This window comes from Myxocyprinus asiaticus, chromosome 9 (genome assembly GCF_019703515.2).
Source record: "Myxocyprinus asiaticus isolate MX2 ecotype Aquarium Trade chromosome 9, UBuf_Myxa_2, whole genome shotgun sequence".
Classification (NCBI taxonomy): Eukaryota; Metazoa; Chordata; class Actinopteri; order Cypriniformes; family Catostomidae; genus Myxocyprinus; species Myxocyprinus asiaticus.
The window spans coordinates 46,987,205-47,004,419 of NC_059352.1; the positions used below are offsets into that span (position 1 = coordinate 46,987,205).

Consider the following 17,215-nt stretch of genomic DNA (forward strand, 5'->3'; position numbering starts at 1 on the left):
AAAATTGCTTTCCATTGCAATAGTTTGGGTTCCTTCACAAAAATCTTGCATTGCCTCCCAACAGTTCACTTTACCATGCAAAAAGTTGTGTTCCCTCACAACAGTTTGCGTTCCCATGCAAAAAATGTGGGTGTTCTCTTGCAAAAAGTTTTATGTTCCCTCGCAAAGAAATTGCTTTCCATTGCAATAGTTTGGGTTTCCTCAAAACATTTAGCATTACCTCGCAATAGTTTTGCATACTCTCAATTATTTTGAGTTCCCTTGAAATATTTGTATCCATCCCTTTCTAAAGTAAACCCTTGGTTTTACTACAGTAACCATAGTTGAAATACTTGTAAAACTAATAGTAACCACAAAATTTACCATGGTTTTACTACAGTAACTATAGTTCAACAACGGTATTTGTCATAAAACCATGATTAATCTTCGTATGGGATAAAGGTTTTGCGAGGGAATCCAAAATAATTGCAGGGTAAACTTCAAATGGCTTACTTATAGTTATCTATGCACATAAAGCTCAGATAAGAGAAAGTATTTAATCATTGAAAAAAATAAAATAAAATTACACACACATCCTTTAATGCCAGAGCAGGGGTATACACAAAAGAAAGGAATTAAAAGAATATTAGAGATGCTTGCAACATCAAAGATAAATTCAATCTTCAAAACAACCGCAAACCCTCAGTTCCCTTGTGGTTGCTACAGATCACAGGAAGTTGACACACTAATCCTCGCAGCCAGTTTTTACTGAAGAGTGCTTCCTGAACTCACAGAGCATGCAGGCATAGAGAGATTTGTGCACTGCACACAATGGCTCTACATACTAGAAACCGCCGTTCCATGGCATCTCAGTGCTCAGATTCACACAAATGAGAAAAAAAGAATGTTTTCAGTGAACTGTTAGCTGCAGTTCAAAAAATAAATAAGTCTGGATTTAGGAAGATGTTTGGCTTTAGTGTAGCTGTTATTCTGACTTCTCATATAATCCTTGTGACCTTGAACATGAGTTATGGGCTTTAACTGCTTTATTGTCCAAATACGTCTTCGGGCCATTATATATAGAACGAATATGATTTTGAGCACTTAAGACACACTTGAATGAATGTATGAATTGAACATGTGGAATTCATGAACAAATTCCATTGCATTACATTTATATATAAAGTGGCATTTGCAAACAAATCATGCTAGAGCTTTTCACAAACTTCACTTTTCTTTGCAATGACTTTTAACCAACTGGTGTCAAGGTGATTTTTCGTGGCCGTAAAAAGCTGTCATAGAAGAGTAACCTCAAGTGTAGTATCACAATAACTATTTTCCCCTTACATCTGACAACCAGGAACTGTTCAAATACATACATATGCAAAGAAAGCAATGAAATCTGACCTTTTGTACAAAGTTAGCATGATCAATGTCTCACGTTTGCTTACATTTGAAAAGTGACCTAGAAATACAACAGTATCATATTTCTTCATTTCACATCCTAACTTTACTTCAAATATATAAAATTCCATTTTTGTTTTTTTGTTTCCAGGATTTAAAACATTTTTTTTTGTTGTTGTTGTTTTTTTATGGGGTCTTAGACTTTTGGATCCAACAGCATAAATACATATTTATATAGTCCTACATAAAAGTTTAAAGCTAACCTAATACCTAACAACTTCAAAGAGTCCAGTTTTTAACTTCTAAGTAAAACACCCTGCAGCACTGTAGTATTTTCAGATTCTGTCCAGCATGAGGCAAGATCAACCATTTGATATGCTTCATTATTTTACATTATGAAAGTAGTGTGTATTAACTTCACACTATTGACCATCTTCATCAGATTTCATCAATGCACATAAATCCATACTGAGGGCAACCGGCCAGGGTACATATTACAGTGCACTTTCATGAAGACCGGTATAAGCTGACTTTATTGGCTGACGGTTCATTGGTGATCCACAAACTAGCAATTAATAGTTTTGATGTTTCTTTACAAAAAAAAAACAAAAAAAAAAACAACCTGATAATATTTAAATATTGAGATCTTCACATCAGTTTTTAAAGCTGCCAAAGAGAAAGCAATAGTTCACCCAAAAAAATGTGTCATTCCAAACCCCTATGGGCTACATTTATGGAAGTTTCTAATAATTTGGGAGCTTGATATCCTGGTCACTGAGAAAAGTTGTTGCATGGACAAGAGGAACATGAAGTTTCTTCCAAAATTCTCCTTTCGTGTTCCACAGAATTATTCCTTTAAACTTACAAATGCAACAGCGTATTGCATGCTCTTTACTACTAAAACTCTTGCAATGAAAAATAAACTCTGTCTGATTTGTTCATCTAGTCTCAAACTGACCTCTAATTGATGTTGCCATCCGAGTCCAGTGATGCTCCCAATATAGCCACTGTGTGTGTCCAATATTTGATTATGTACCGGTCTCCATGGCACTGTGGCCATTTGTGTGCTAATTAATTACCAGGCTTAAGAGCTTGTAGATAATTGGTATGTACACCACCATCAATTCCATTAAAAAGAGCAATTATCACCTTCCTTATGCAAATGATTGTTTCAGAGCCCCCACTCTCTCATCAAATTAAAAAGAGACACTTGAGCCAAACTGCATTGCTCTAGATCACACTTCTTTAATATCATATTAATAGCAGGAAAAGATGTAGTTTCACGGATGTGTGAGGGTGTCATTTATATTGAATCTTTGAAGAAACCCATAAAAAGTACACTTAAATCCAAGAATACGCTGTCTAAAGTCTTCACAGCACTATACAAAGACTTCTTAATGTGTTCACATTAAGTAAAATGCACTTGAATGACATGAATAATTCATCCAAATAAGAAAATTCATTTATTGAGCCTCAGGTTGCTCCAAACTCGTATGACTTTCTTTCTTTCTTCCGTGGAACACAAAAGGCAAATGTTTGAAAATCTTCAGTCAGCTATTGTCCATTTAATGAAAGTGATTAGGTCTGTCAAGCTCCCAATAATTAAATAAATAAATAAAATAAAAATAAAAGTCCATATAACTACACTGGCAGCCAAACGTTTAGAATAATGTACAGATTTTGCTGTTTCAGAAGGAAATTGGTACTTTAATTCACCAAAGTGGCATTCAACTGATCACAAAGTATAGTCAGGACATTACTGATGTGAAAAACAGCACCATTGCTATTTCAAATCTAGACAGGCTCCATTTCCAGCAGCCATCACTCCAACACCTTATCCTTGAGTAATCATGCTAAATTACTAATTTGGTACTAGAAAATCACTTGCCATTATATCAAACACAGTTGAAAGATATTTGGTTCATTAAATGAAGCTTAACATCGTCTTTGTGTTTGTTTTTGAGTTGCCACAGTATGCAATAGACTGGCCTGTCTTAAGGTCACTGTTAGGTCAAAAATGGCGAAAAAGAAACAGCTTTCTCTAGAAACTCATCAGTCAATCATTGTTTTGAGGAATGAAGACTATACAATGCTTGAAATTGCCAAAAACTGAAGATTTCATACACAAGGTGTACACTACAGTCTTCAAAGACAAAGGACAACTGGCTCTAACAATTAAACAAGAGGATAAGTACATCAGAGTCTCTAGTTTGAGAAATAGACACCTCACATGTCCTCAGCTGACAGCTTCATTGAATTCTACCCGCTCAACACCAGTTTCATGTACAGCAGTAAAGAGAAGACTCAGGGGTGCAGGCCTTATGGGAAGAATTGAGTATTTGGACAAACTGACAGCTAGAATGCCAAGGATCTGCAAAGCTGTCATTGCTGTGCATGGATGATTTTTTGATGAGAACTCTTTGAAGTAGATTAAGTTCTGAGCATTTTTTTTTTTTTTTTTTCAAATTGTAATAGTAATTTTTTCACGTTATTAATGTCCTGACTATATTGTATATGATGGACACATTGTGATCAGTTGAAAACCATTTTGGTGAATAAAAGTACCAATTTCTTTCCATAAGAGCAAAATCCGTACATTATTCCAAACTTTTGGCTGCCAGTGTATATGTCCATATGCACTATATTCCAAGGCTTCTGAAGCCATATAATATCTTTTAACGAAATATAAGTTATGCACTGAAAACCTTCCCCTCTACCTAAGCTCTGAAAAGTTAAGAAGTTAAAGTGGCACGTCAACACCACTTGACGCTAAACACCATAGTTCTCACGTGTCTTGTAAGCAAATGTTATTGACATCAACAGTACCACATTTGAAAGATTTTTAGTGAATAACGACTTAAATTTTGGTCTGCTCATCTTACAGAGCTATTGTTTGTCTTCAGAAGACTTGCAATATAACGAATGAGTCCTATGTACAACTTTTGTGATACTTAACAGCCTCAGTCCCCATTCACATTCATTATATGAAAATGAGAAGTCAGGAAACTCTTTAAAATTGATTATTTTGCTTTTCATGAAAGAAAGTCACATGGGTGTGGAACAGCATCAATGTGAGTAAATATTGACAGAACTTATTTTTGGATGAAGTATCCCTTTAACTATCTCTGACTTTCGATGACACAGGTGCTTGTACAGATCTATACCTCTCTCAAAATGAGAAAAGTAGGTTACGGAGTGCTATCGTGACTTTGCCGCATGAGACCCCAACAGGGAAATCATTGCTAAATAAATCAAATAGGTGCCGAGATACAGCTACACTCACTCAGCCCACAGAGACATGACTGACCATTGGCGTATAAATACACATACTTCCATAACAGCCCTGTTCACGCAGGAAGTGACCTGAAATCCTACAATTAGATATTAAGAATGGAGTCATATAAATAAAATGCTTTCTTTTGACTGAGCTTATTTGGTTTTAATCAAGGTAAGGATGAATGTTCTTCTGATTCAGAGTGCTTTGATAAATAAGGCAACCAACATAAAAATTCCTTCCTTCCTGCCTTCCAGCTTTCCTTCCTTCCTTCCTTCCTAATTGACTGACTTACTTCCAAACTTCCTTACTCCCAGCTAGCTTTTTCTTTCTTTTCTTTCTTTCTTTCTTTCTTTCTTTCCTTTCTCCTGGCTTCCTTCCTTCCTTCCTCCCAGCTTTCTTTCTTTCTTTCTTTCTCCTGGCTTCCTTCCTTCCTTCCAAACATTCTTCCAAACTTCCTTTCACCTTCCAGTGTTGCTTCCTTCTATCTTCTTTCCTTCCTTCCTTCCTCCTTTTCAAACTTTTTTCTTTCCTTCTATCCTTCCTTATTTTCAACTTTCCTTCCTTCCTTTTTTGTCCTTTCTTACCTTCCTTCCTCACAGCTTTCCTTTCTACTGGGTTCCATCCATCCTTATTTTCTTACTCCCAGCTAGCTATCTACCTTCTTTCTTTCTTTCTTTCTTTCTTTCTCCTGGCTTCCTTCCTTCCAAACTTTCTTCCAAACGTCCTTCCTTCCTTCCACCTTCCTCCCAGTGTTCCTTCCTTCTATCTTTCTTTCCTTTCTTCCTTCCTTTATTCATATTTTTTTCTTCCTTTCTTTCGGTCTTTATTTATTTTTCAACAAATTACGAATCTGTGTTTTTGCTCCAAATAGCTGTACATTAAACAAATTATTGTTGTATTGTATAGTATATTATATAGTACAGTATTTAGTGCTTATTTGTATCTCTGAGTTTATATTGTGAATTGTTGCTGCAGTACACAAAATTGTTGTAGATATTGAGTTATAGGGCATATAATGAATTATTTCTGTATTATTTCTTTCAAGACTCCATAAAATCAAAATATGAGTTTTAATGTTTTATTCCATGTCTATTAACTTTTGGCATCTATGTGCTAATATACTTCGAAAAGTTGACAAAATTAACTTTCCGCAGTCTTTCTCTTCTGGGAACACTGACCAAAAATATTGCTGACTCATCTTGCACAAATTTATTTTGTTCAAACAAATGCTCTCAATAATGAAAATTTCCCTCCCCCTAATACCACTATTTCAGATTAGCAACAACAAGCAGCAAATCATAGTGCTTTTATATGTTCCACCTCAGCTTCCTGTTTAAATAGGGAATCCAACAGAAAAAGAAAACAGTGCTCACCAGGCCAGTTCATTATGTCTTTAAAGTCCAGGGAGGACAAATCAAGCGTGAAACAAGACAGATTTGAAAAACTATGTTTTTTATTCACTCACCAGAGTTGGGGTCCGAGTTGCCATCGGCTTCGGTCCTCTTGTCAGGGGAGGCCTGCTCGTAGAACTCATCCTGTGCCTGCACCAGAGGGAGAGGGTGTGAGAGGAGTGGCCCACTACCCACTGGCTCATGGTCACCCAGCCCACTGTCACTGCAGCTCTCCTGTGAGCCATCCGGCAGATGAAACGTGACCCGCCGCTGAGACTACAAAACCAGACAGCAGAGAGACAGAGCTCCACATTAATGCCTGTCACCTCCCATAGCAATGAAAAAATCTTTACAGCAAGATACATTTACTTGAAGCAAGATTGTAAGATGTAAGATAGTATTTTATTCAGAGAAATCTAACACAATTTAGAGAGGATTTATGCTTGAACCATGATATATATATAGATATAGTTCAGCCATGAAACTCTTCCATGCAGCTGGTTGGTTCCCTTTTAGCTAGTTGTAGTAGCCAGTCAAACTCCCATTCCTATCTTCTCAATCCCATATATATGCCCAGCTCAACCCGGCTAGCACTCTAATGCGCGCCATGAAAGCTCTTTTGCCCTCCTCCTTCCCCAGCACCACCTGTATAGATCTGCTACAGGGTCTTCCCTATCTTACCTCGCAGCAGCAGTATGCATCCTAAGTAGTAATTCTGAGCACTTCAGCTGAGCAAGTCTCACACTTGTTCAGCAGCAGCAACAGTAGCTGCAGCAGCAGCAGCAGTGAAGCAGATCTATTCTGCTAAGACCAAACCTACCTACATTCCGTTCCCATTAATAAAATGCTGTTTATACCTATTTTGAGAGTTGTCATGACTGAAATAATAATTTCCAAATCGAACTATTTCTGTAAGAATAAACGTCTCTTAATTTGGTTGGATCTATCTGAAAACAAGGCTTAATGTCACAGCCCTCTCCTTTCTGTTATCTGTGAATGTGTTTGTGTCTGTCTTGTGTTTGAGCGCATGGCTCTGTTGTGTTTTCTGTCTGCCATGAGCTCTGCTTTCCCTGCCTGCTTGTTTCCTCCTGCCATGCCTCCTTGTTTAGTCCTTGTCATGTTGATTGTCTGCACCTGTCCCTCATGTATGTTCCTCTATATATTAATTTTGTTAGCAGGTTTGTTTGTTCCAGTCTTGTTCCTGGCTGGTCAAAGTTATTTGTCTTTTTTTCTAGTTTACGTTCTCTCTCATGTGATAGGTTTTTTTTTTCCTGTTCTGTTTAAATAAGTTACTCTATGTTTCACTCATTCCTGTGCTTGGGTCCTTCTTGCTAAACATACTGTGACAGAACAAACTGACCAAGACTGGACCCAGCAGGAATGAGCTTTTTTTTTTTTTTTTTTTTTTTTTTTTTTAAAACCTCATTCCCCTGTGCATCATCAGGATCGCACCCCCAGAGCATCTTCGATCTCCGTCAGAGGAACCAGTCGGTGAGGGAGTGTACACTTGAATTTCGAGCGTTGGCCTCGGGTTTGGGCTTTAACCAGGAATGCCTCATTGATCTTTTTGTGGCAGGCCTTGTTGAGCCCATCATGTCTTGTATTCCTGTTGGGGGTGAAGAGAAGAAGCTTACCAAGACCATAAAATTGGCTTTAAAGTGGGATCATTTTATCTAAGCCTGTGTCTTGGAAGGCTCTCTCTCTTCAACCCAGCCCGAGGACAGCAGTGTCCCCTCACCTATGTTGGGTGCTGCAGCCCCTCTTCTCATCACTCGTAGGAGAAGGAAGAGACTGAGCTCCACACCTGGCCGTTCCCCTGAGGCCGTCGACGAGCCTGTCCAGTTCTCTGTGGCTGTCGACGAGCCTGTCCAGTTCCCTGAGGCTGTCGACTGTCCAGTCCATTGCTCAGTCCAGTGGCCAGCGCCCATCAGACACCAGCGACCAGTCTGTTGCTCAGTCCAGTGGCCAACACCCATCAGACACCAGCTGCCAGCCTTTTAATCAGTCCAGTAGCCAGCACCTGACAAACACCAGTCACTAGTCTGTTGCTCAGCCCAGTAACCAACACCTGTCAGAAACCAGCCACCAGTATGTTGCTCAGCCCAGTGACCAGCACCTGTCAGACACCAGTCTGTTCAGTCCTCAGTGGTTGCCACTTACTCAGTCCTGTCCCCGGCATTCATTGATTGGTCTGTCCCAGTCCTGTCCCCAATGACTACTGACCATTCTGCTCAGCCCTGTGAGGTCCCTGCCCAGTCTGACCATCCCTGCGGTCCTCACTTGGTCTGACCCAGTCCTGTCCCCAGCTGTCATTGACCAGTCTGACCCAGTCCTGTCCCCAATGACTACTGATCATTCTGCTCAGCCCTGTGAGGTCCCTGCCTAGTTTGACCAGTCCTCTGTGGTCCTTACTTGGCCTGACCCAGTCCTGTCCCCAGCGGTCGTCGACATCTCTGACCCAGTCCTGTCCCCAACTACTACTGACCAGTCTGTCCAGTCCTCTTTTGCCGCTATTGACCTCACCAGCTGCTCAGTAGCTCAGACTTTGCCTTGGTCTCTGGGTTCCCCTCCAGTTTGGCCCTGGCCTCCCGGTCCATCCAGACCTCGGGACCCTTCTCCGGCTCTGCCATGGCCTTCCGGTCCACCTACAGACTGGCCTGGACAGTCCCCCTGGTCTCCCACCACACTCCCTCCCTGGTCTGTCATCTGTTCCTCGGGCTGGTCTGTCTGGTTTGGATGCCAGGAGGCATCCGTTGGGGGTGGGGGTGGGGTTGTACTGTCTCGACAGCCCTATCCTTTCTGTTATCTGTGACTGTGTTTGTGTCTGTTTTATGTTTGAGCGCATGGCTCTGTTGTGTTTTCTGTCTGCCGTGTGCTCCTGCTTTCCCTGCCTGCTTGTTTCCTCCTGCCACACCTCCTCGTTTAGTCCTTGTCATGTTGATTATCTGCACCTGTCCCTCATGTATGTTCCTCTATATATTGTGCCATCTTTCCTCTTGTGTTTGTTGATTTCGTTATGTTAGTAAGTTTGTTTGTTCCTATTCCAGTCTAGTTCATGTTCCTGGTTGGTGCAAGTTATGTCTTTAGTTTATATTTAGTTTTTTAGTTCTCTCTCTCCCCTGTGATTTTTATGTTGCCTGTTTGTTTTTTGTTGTGTATTTTAAAAAAAAAAACTTATTCCTACGCTTGGGTCCTTCTTCCTGCTAAGCATACCACGACATTTAATATCTTACATCATTATACTTGTTTAGTAAATGTATTTTTTTTTTTTATATATATATATATCTGGCAAACAAGAATACAATCATGATTTAGGTTTTTATTTTTTTGCAGTGCAATCAGATAACAAAAAAAAAAAAAAAAAAATCTAAATTAGGGACTGATGTTCCGTTCTAAATTTTAGGGTGTTTTCAATCAATGTAAAATGATTTGTTCAATTTTAGAGGGCTTTATTGATCAAATAGGACTATTTGGATTTATTATCCAAAACTGTTAGAGCACAGCGAACAAGTCACGTTTCACAATGCGAAGCTCACAGTAGAACATTTGTATGACATTGTGTGCCACACTGACATGCAGCGTAGCTTTGAATGCAGTATGCACTTATAATGTGTTAACAATCACTACCATTGCACCTCTCACCTGAATGCTGGATTTAGATCTGCAATGTTTATGTTTAAAGGTGCTCCTCCCATTCCTTCAACCACACACCCTCTGTACACAACCCTGTCCTTCAAAGACATGTAAGCTAACCCAGTGTCAAAAACTGCATGAGAGATCCGGGCATCACTTGATTTTACAATCCAGAGTGTGTTTACTGTCCCCAATCTCCATGCATCTGTTAAGGTGTCCATTGCTTTAAAACCCATAACAATACGTGTATGTTCCAACATGCTCGCACACAAATAACCACTCTCACGCAATTACCGCAGAATGATCCTTGCTGCTTTTAAATAAAATAGTTCTGCATAGCTGATCTATCACTTGCTAATTTTAACCATACTCCAATAAATTCGAATGACATTTTGCAAAGTCCAATGACACGCTCTCCGCTAACCTTTCTGAGCGGCAAGTCGTTCTTTTTTAAACCATCTCTGTCGACTGTCTTAGACGACTTGGCTGTAATTATTGGCAAAAGCAAAGGTCAGCCAATCTCAGCGCTATGTAAATGACCTCATTATATATTTTGGAGCATTTCAGAAAGCAAGCATCATTCAGTTAGAGTAAAAAAGAGGCGAACAATAGCTGCAGCACAGATTAGAATGTGAAAGTCTAAGCCACGAACCATTTAAACTGGACAAACCACAGCGAGGCTGTGTTCAGAACTTCACTGACCTTCCTTTGGACCAGTCACATCAACAATTGCTCATGACTGACACTATGTGCTGATTTATTAAATATATATATATAAGTACTAATTACTAATAATAATTGTTTGTAGAAAAAAAAAAAAAAAAAAAAACAGAGCTAGCACACTGAGTGCACTGTTCATTTTAGAACTAGAAAAGGAATGTTTGTCAAGACAAACATTCTTGACAAGCTTGACAAAGCCTTGCCTGGAAGTTTAAAACAGTTTGACAACAATATATAAAAACTGTGTAGTCTGAATACTTGGGCAGTTTGGAAAGAGATTTGAAGTTTGGAAGGATACAGTCTTTGCTAACTGGTTGCTAAGCTGTTCTGGGTAAATGTTAGAAAGTTTCAAATGTGTTCTGGCATGTTGCTAGGGTGTTGCTGTTTGGTTGCTAAGGTGTTCAGCCTGGTTGCTATTACATTGCTAGGGTGTTGCTATGCGGTTGCTAGGGTGTTGATAAGCAGTTGCTAGGGTATTCTGTCTAGTTTAGGATGTTGCTACATGGTTGATAATGTATTGTGCCTGTTTGTCAGAATGTTGCTAAATAGTTGCTAGGGTTTTCTGCCTGGTTGCTAATGTGTTGCTAAGTGGCTGCTAGGGTGTTCTGCCTGGTTCCTAGGGTGTGGTTAAATAGTTGCTAGGTTGTTCTGCCTGGTTGTTATCATATTGCTAGTGTTGCTGGGTTTTTGCTAAGGTGTTCTGCCTTGTTGCTAGATTGTTCTGCCTGTTTGTTACCAAATTGCTAGGGTGTTCTGCCAGGTTGCTATTACATTGCTATGGTGTTGCTGGGTGGTTGCTAGGGTATTGTGCCTGTTTGCCAGAATGTTGCTAAGTAGTTCCTAGGGTGTTCTGCCTGGTTGCTAATGTGTTGCTAAGTGGTTGCTATGGTTTTGCTAAATGGTTGCTATGTTGTTCTGCCTGGTTGTTATCACATTGCTAGAGGGTTGCTGGGTGGTTGCTTGGGTATTCTGCCAGGTTGCTAGGGTGTTGCTATGTCGTTGCTTGGGCATTGTGCCTGTTTGCTTGGATGTTGCTAGGGTGTTCTGCATGATTTATACGGTGTTGCTAAGTGATTGCTATGGTGTTCTGCCTGGATAGAGTGTTGCTAAGTGGTTTCTATGGTATTATGCCTGGTTGCTAGGAAACTGTTTTTAATTATTATTATTATTATTATTATTATTATTATTACTCATCGAGCATTCTGCAGTGTGCCCTATGAGACATCTTAGCTGAACGGTCACTTCTAGGGAGAGTAGCCACAGTACTAAATCATCTTCATTTATAGACAATTTGTCAAACTATAGACAGATGAATATCTAAGCTCTTCTAGATAACTTTGTAACCCTTCTCCAGCTTTATGCAAAGCAACAATTCTTAATCTGAGATCTCTTTTTTTGCGAGGCATGGTCCACATCAGCAGATGCTTCTTGTGAATAGCAAACGTGTTATAAGTCAAAGTAGCTCTAACCCACACCTGCAATCTCGTTTCATTAATTGGATACCAGATCCTGGTCTAATTAGCTTTTGCTGACGTCATTAGCCTAGGGGTTCACATACTTTTTCCAACCTATACTGTGAATGTTTGAATGATGTATTCAATATGTACAAGAACAATAAAATAATTTATGTGTTATTAGTAAAAACAGATTGTGTTTGTTCATTATTGTAACTTAAATGAAGATCAAACCAGATTTTAAGACAAATTTATTCATAAATGAAGGCAATTCCAAAGGGTTCACATACTCTGGTTGGATGGATGGTCTTCTCTTAAACTCTGTGCATGTGTGTGCATAAATAGTGTGTGTACAAATTCCATGTCCCACCATGCCTTGCTTTATGTGGCAAATATCCAATATGATATACTGTCTGCTGTCAATCTGACACTACTACAATTTATTTCAGACACATACACACAGTTTAGTAACAGACATGTTCAATATTATGTACTGATTTAACCACAAGGCCTTTGTAGTATTGTATCCATATGTGTTTGGGTTCTACTGAAACCACACAGAATATAAGTCTCTCATATCGCAATTCAGTATCATACAGCAACAACCAAAATGATGTTGTGTGTAGATCACCTTACGCAGTGAAACACTAAACTGAGAGATGTCCCTGTGGGATATGAGAAAACTCAAACACATAGGTGCAAAACTCCATGAAATGAGCACAGGTATGTGATCGCAATTCAGTTTTCTTATTAAATGCTATAGGTCTTACACATAAATATATGCAGTGATAATGAATCACGTCATGCTCTCAGTGTTTTATATGTCTATGAATGCATAAGTGTATTCATATGAATGCAGGGTCCAAACTGTGCACACACCGACTGCCAAATGCGAAAAAATAGTTTGAAATTGGCATAATACAAATCAAACCTTATACTACACTAAAATAAATAAATAAATCAAATCAGTATAATCAGTATTTTTGTCCTGTTTTCCAATACACATATTTAAAACAATATAAGATTACTTGGGAATCAAAATTGTACAGACTTAAGACTTGTTTTCAGAAAATATACTTATTTTTCTTATAATATTGGCAAATTGTTTTCTTGTTTTCAGCATAAATGTAACACCATTTAGTTGGGTTTATGCAATTTGTAAGTAAATGTATCATGTTTAAGGATGTTTAGGTATATTACTGGAAAACAAGACAAAAATACTGATTAAGAAAAAAAAAATCACATTGTAAATAATTCAATTTTCATAGGTACAAAAATATATTTTCTATTAGATATAAAACTAAATATAGTTTAATGGCCCATAGATATATTTAACATTGCCAGGTGTGGTAAAAGTTGATTTTGGCCCTCATGTGCATGTGTATAGCATTGAAAGTCTATATGAGCCTGTGTGTGTGTGTTTGTTTGCATGTTTGCCCAGCAGTCACTCACCACAGTATTAGCATAAGACCAGCTTTAACCTTTCGCCACTGCCAATTTACACGCAATCATGGCTTATCATGCTTGTCAGCCCATATTAGCAGCTTGTTTTTATATCGCAACGGGCCAAACACACTGGTGATGGAACTGATGCTAAGCAAGCATAGTTGCTTTCAGCTAAGTTGTTTGCTCTCGTCAAAGTACACAGAATCAGCGTCAAAGAAGTTTAAGATGCGACTCAATCGAGACATGGACACGATTCCCTTACTCAGACGAAAGAAAGACGAGGCTGAGATGAAAAGAAAGATAAAAAAAAAAGAAGTGGAAGCCTTTAAAAGCACTTTTCAGAAAATGGAGACATCTTTAGCTGCAAGTAAATAGGCAATTACACCATGCATAAACAAATCTGTGAACATGCAAATCTTTAATGAATTACATTCCCTACGTTTCAGGCTTATGTCAGTTTTTCTAAGGAGGAATTTCAGGGCTAGCTTATGAGCGCTTCACATCCAACAGAGTAGAGCTTAATGGATTTAAGTTAAGTCTAGTTTTAACCTAGCCTCCTGCTCAGTGAAAGCCATCGCTGTCTGAGGACTGTTATCGTGGTTTAGTGGCAAAATCAGGTCTCTGTGTAGAGATTAGTGCAAGAGTTTGCTGGAAGTTTCAAGAGAGTGTCATAAGAACATCTCGATTAATTCTCTCAGAAGGCACAACAAATCTGGCTAGAGTTCATTAATTTTGCTTTAATTTTAATTTGATTAAACGTAACAGTTTTAAGTCTTTTCACACAAATGTAATCTAGATCCAAATGGCATTTATCTTTCAAATATTTGATGCCACTAAACAAGCAAACTTTGGCGAATCCAGTAATTAGTTCTTCATCTAAAGCGTTCATTGTATCAATCTGGTACCTTGTTGATATGGCTTTGTTTCAAGACAAGAACATTTTTACCCTTCCTCCCGGAAGTTGCGCAAAACCAAACCAAAACTAAACAAAACATGTTTACCCTTCCTCTTGGAAGTTGCAAAAAGCCAGCCAACATAATTCTAGCATGACAAATGTCATACAGATTTAAAGATTCAAATGGATAATTTGCATTTTTATTTTATCTATTTTTTTCTAAATACAATTTAGAACCATTGCCTATGATAAAAAATTCTCCGCTTTAGCTTTAACAAACTTGTCATATTGCCTGCTTCTGTCGAGCTTTAAGGTGGGTAATCAAATTAGTTGTGTTAAAAGTGTTAACGGAACATAGTTTCACCTTGTGAATTCAAGCAGTGAGATTTTCTTTAATACACAGCACAAGTTGTAAGGAAATTGTCTGACTGTTTTTTTTCTTTCATATTTTGACAGGAAATAATCAGCCCTGATCATCTGCTTTTTTAAACAATCGGACGATGTTGAAAAGTGCAGATAACTGCTTTTATCGGCTGATACTGATGTCGATTTGGTGATACATCTGTGTATCTATAACTTGGACCCAAAGTTTCCTAAGAAATTATGGTACACATTGAAAAGTATGAATAGGCTGTGCAGTAGTTTTTTGCTGAATTGTATATTTATATGCCTGCATGCCCTGCTCGTGTAGGTAGATGCCACATGTATGAGGAATAATATTCTGCTGTTCCTGTCATGATCCCATGGGACGATTAATTGGCAAGCACACCTCTCATTTTCTCTATCTCTGTGTCTCTGTCCCATGGGGTGGAGATGCTAACAACCCCCTCGATTTTCACCAGTAAGCGAGGAAGCTTACTGTAATGCTGTGCTCTCCTCCGCACTTGAAAACAGCCTTACAGCATGTCCTAACCAGGCATGATGGGAAAAGTTTTCAGCGAGAAGTAATTTGTCTGTCCAAACGGAAAGTGAAAATGCTGTGTGACACAGCAAAATATCAGCCAGTCAGAACATATAAGGTTTTAGTTATGCAGTTATGTGGAATGGAATTTTGGAACAATGAGATTTCTCTGTGGGGGCGGGGATATCCTGCAAATTACCAGCAAAATGTCCTGTCACTTTGCGTGGCAGGTTAGGACAAAAACGGCGATTAAAGTTGAAGTGTACGATTTCTGTGCAACTAGTGTCACCAAAGGGAGTACTAAAAATAATTACTGTTTTTAGACAAATTTCTCAAACACTCACCAAACAGATAGTCTCACCACAAACTCACGCCATTGGCTGAGCCACTGTTGCTGTGTTGGACTGTGCAGGATGCTCAAACAAACAGGGCAATGTTTTGAAAACACAGGGAATCAACCTATCAATCAGTGATTCCCAGGAATCAACCTATGAATCAGGGATTCATGATAAAAAAACCTACAAATCAACAATTCAGGGATATAAGCCTCCAAATCATTGATTCAGGGGAATAAACCTATGAATCAGAAATTCAGGGGAATCAACCAACAAGTCAACAATTCAGGGGAATCCACCTACAAATCAACAGTTCAAGGAATCAACATACATATTAATGATTCAGGGTAATCAACCTATGACTTTACAATTCAGGGGAATCAACCTACGAATTAGCGATTCAGGGAAATCAACCTACAAATCATCGATTCAGGGGAATCAACCTATGAATCAGTGATTCATTGGAATCAACCTACAAATCAGCGATTCAGGGAATCAACCTACGAATCAATGATACAAATCACAGAGTCAGGGGAATCAGTCGGTGGCTCAGTGGTTAAGGCTCTGGGTTACTGATCAGAAGGTTGGGGGTTCAAGCCCCAGCACTGCCAAGATGCCACTGTTGGGCCCTTGAGCAAGGCCCTTGACCCTATCTGCTCCAGGGGTGCTGTATCATGGCTGACCCTACACTCTGACCCCAGCTTAGCTGGGATATGTGAAAAAAAGAATTTCACTGTATATGTGCAAATGTGTGATAAATAAATGTAATTATAACAATTTAGGGGAGTCAACTCTCACTAATAGTTTGTCATGGATAGTTAGAACAAAAAAAGAAACACATCAATAAGGAACATTTTGCTATTATCACTTGTTTATTGTTAGAACACATATGTTTTAGCAAGGTATTATAATAAAATAAGAAATGTGTATTACTGCTAATCCAACACGAACAAAGGAAATGAAAGCTGTAATGGCACAATCAGCAAATTACTCATACAGTATTATCAAAAATACCTGTACAATAGCTCACACACATAGGTATACCAGCACACACTTGCATACAAAGAAAAAGACCAATCGTTTGCAGAAAAAATTTGGTTCTGGTCTCAGCGAGGATATATTTTTTTATGCCAGCTCTGGTGTGTTTTTCATTAGCAGGCGGTTGCTTAGATTACTCAGGCAGACTCTCTCAGAGAGAGAGAGAGAGATGGAGAGAGAATGTCTACCACCTCACTGCAGCCTCCAACCTCACATACTGTACTTGAGAAAATAATCCAATCCAGCAACGCTTCAACAACTGCTGAATCGCTAAGCACAGCTCTTGTGTTTACAGCTTTTCCAGAATCGTAGACCCCAACACAACAATAAAAGAGTGTAAAAAACACAAGTATTTGTCACAGCTCCACAGCTATGTTTCTCATCTTCCATTGTCTCAAATGTAGGATTAGAGTCGAGAACCGGTTCTTATTCAGAATATGATCCACACTGCAAAAAATTAATTTACTTAATCAATATTTTGTCTTGCTAACAGGAAAATCTAAACTAACAAACTCTAAAGCAAATCTAAGCATCATTGAAACAAGATTGATTTGCTTTAGAAGTTAAGACTTGTTTTCAGAGAATATATATTGAAATTTATTTTAAATTCGTCATTGTCAGATTGTTTTTCATAAAGCATAAATCGAACTAAATTTAGTAAGGTTTATGTTTAAAACAAGGAACAGAAAATGTAAAAAAAAAAAAAAAAAAAAAAAGAATAATGTCGACACTAAAATATGTT

The 17,215-nt window shown here is 38.6% G+C and overlaps 1 protein-coding gene across 1 annotated transcript in view; it reads right to left on the reverse strand.

The window, feature by feature from the left end:
- LOC127446040 (protocadherin-9-like) overlaps positions 1-17,215 on the reverse strand; it is a 418,502-nt gene that overhangs the window by 136,950 nt on the left and 264,337 nt on the right. Inside the window, exon 4 of the mRNA XM_051706656.1 lies at positions 6,126-6,327. Coding sequence (XP_051562616.1) covers positions 6,126-6,327 — 202 coding nt within the window. The remainder of the gene's footprint in view (positions 1-6,125; positions 6,328-17,215) is intronic.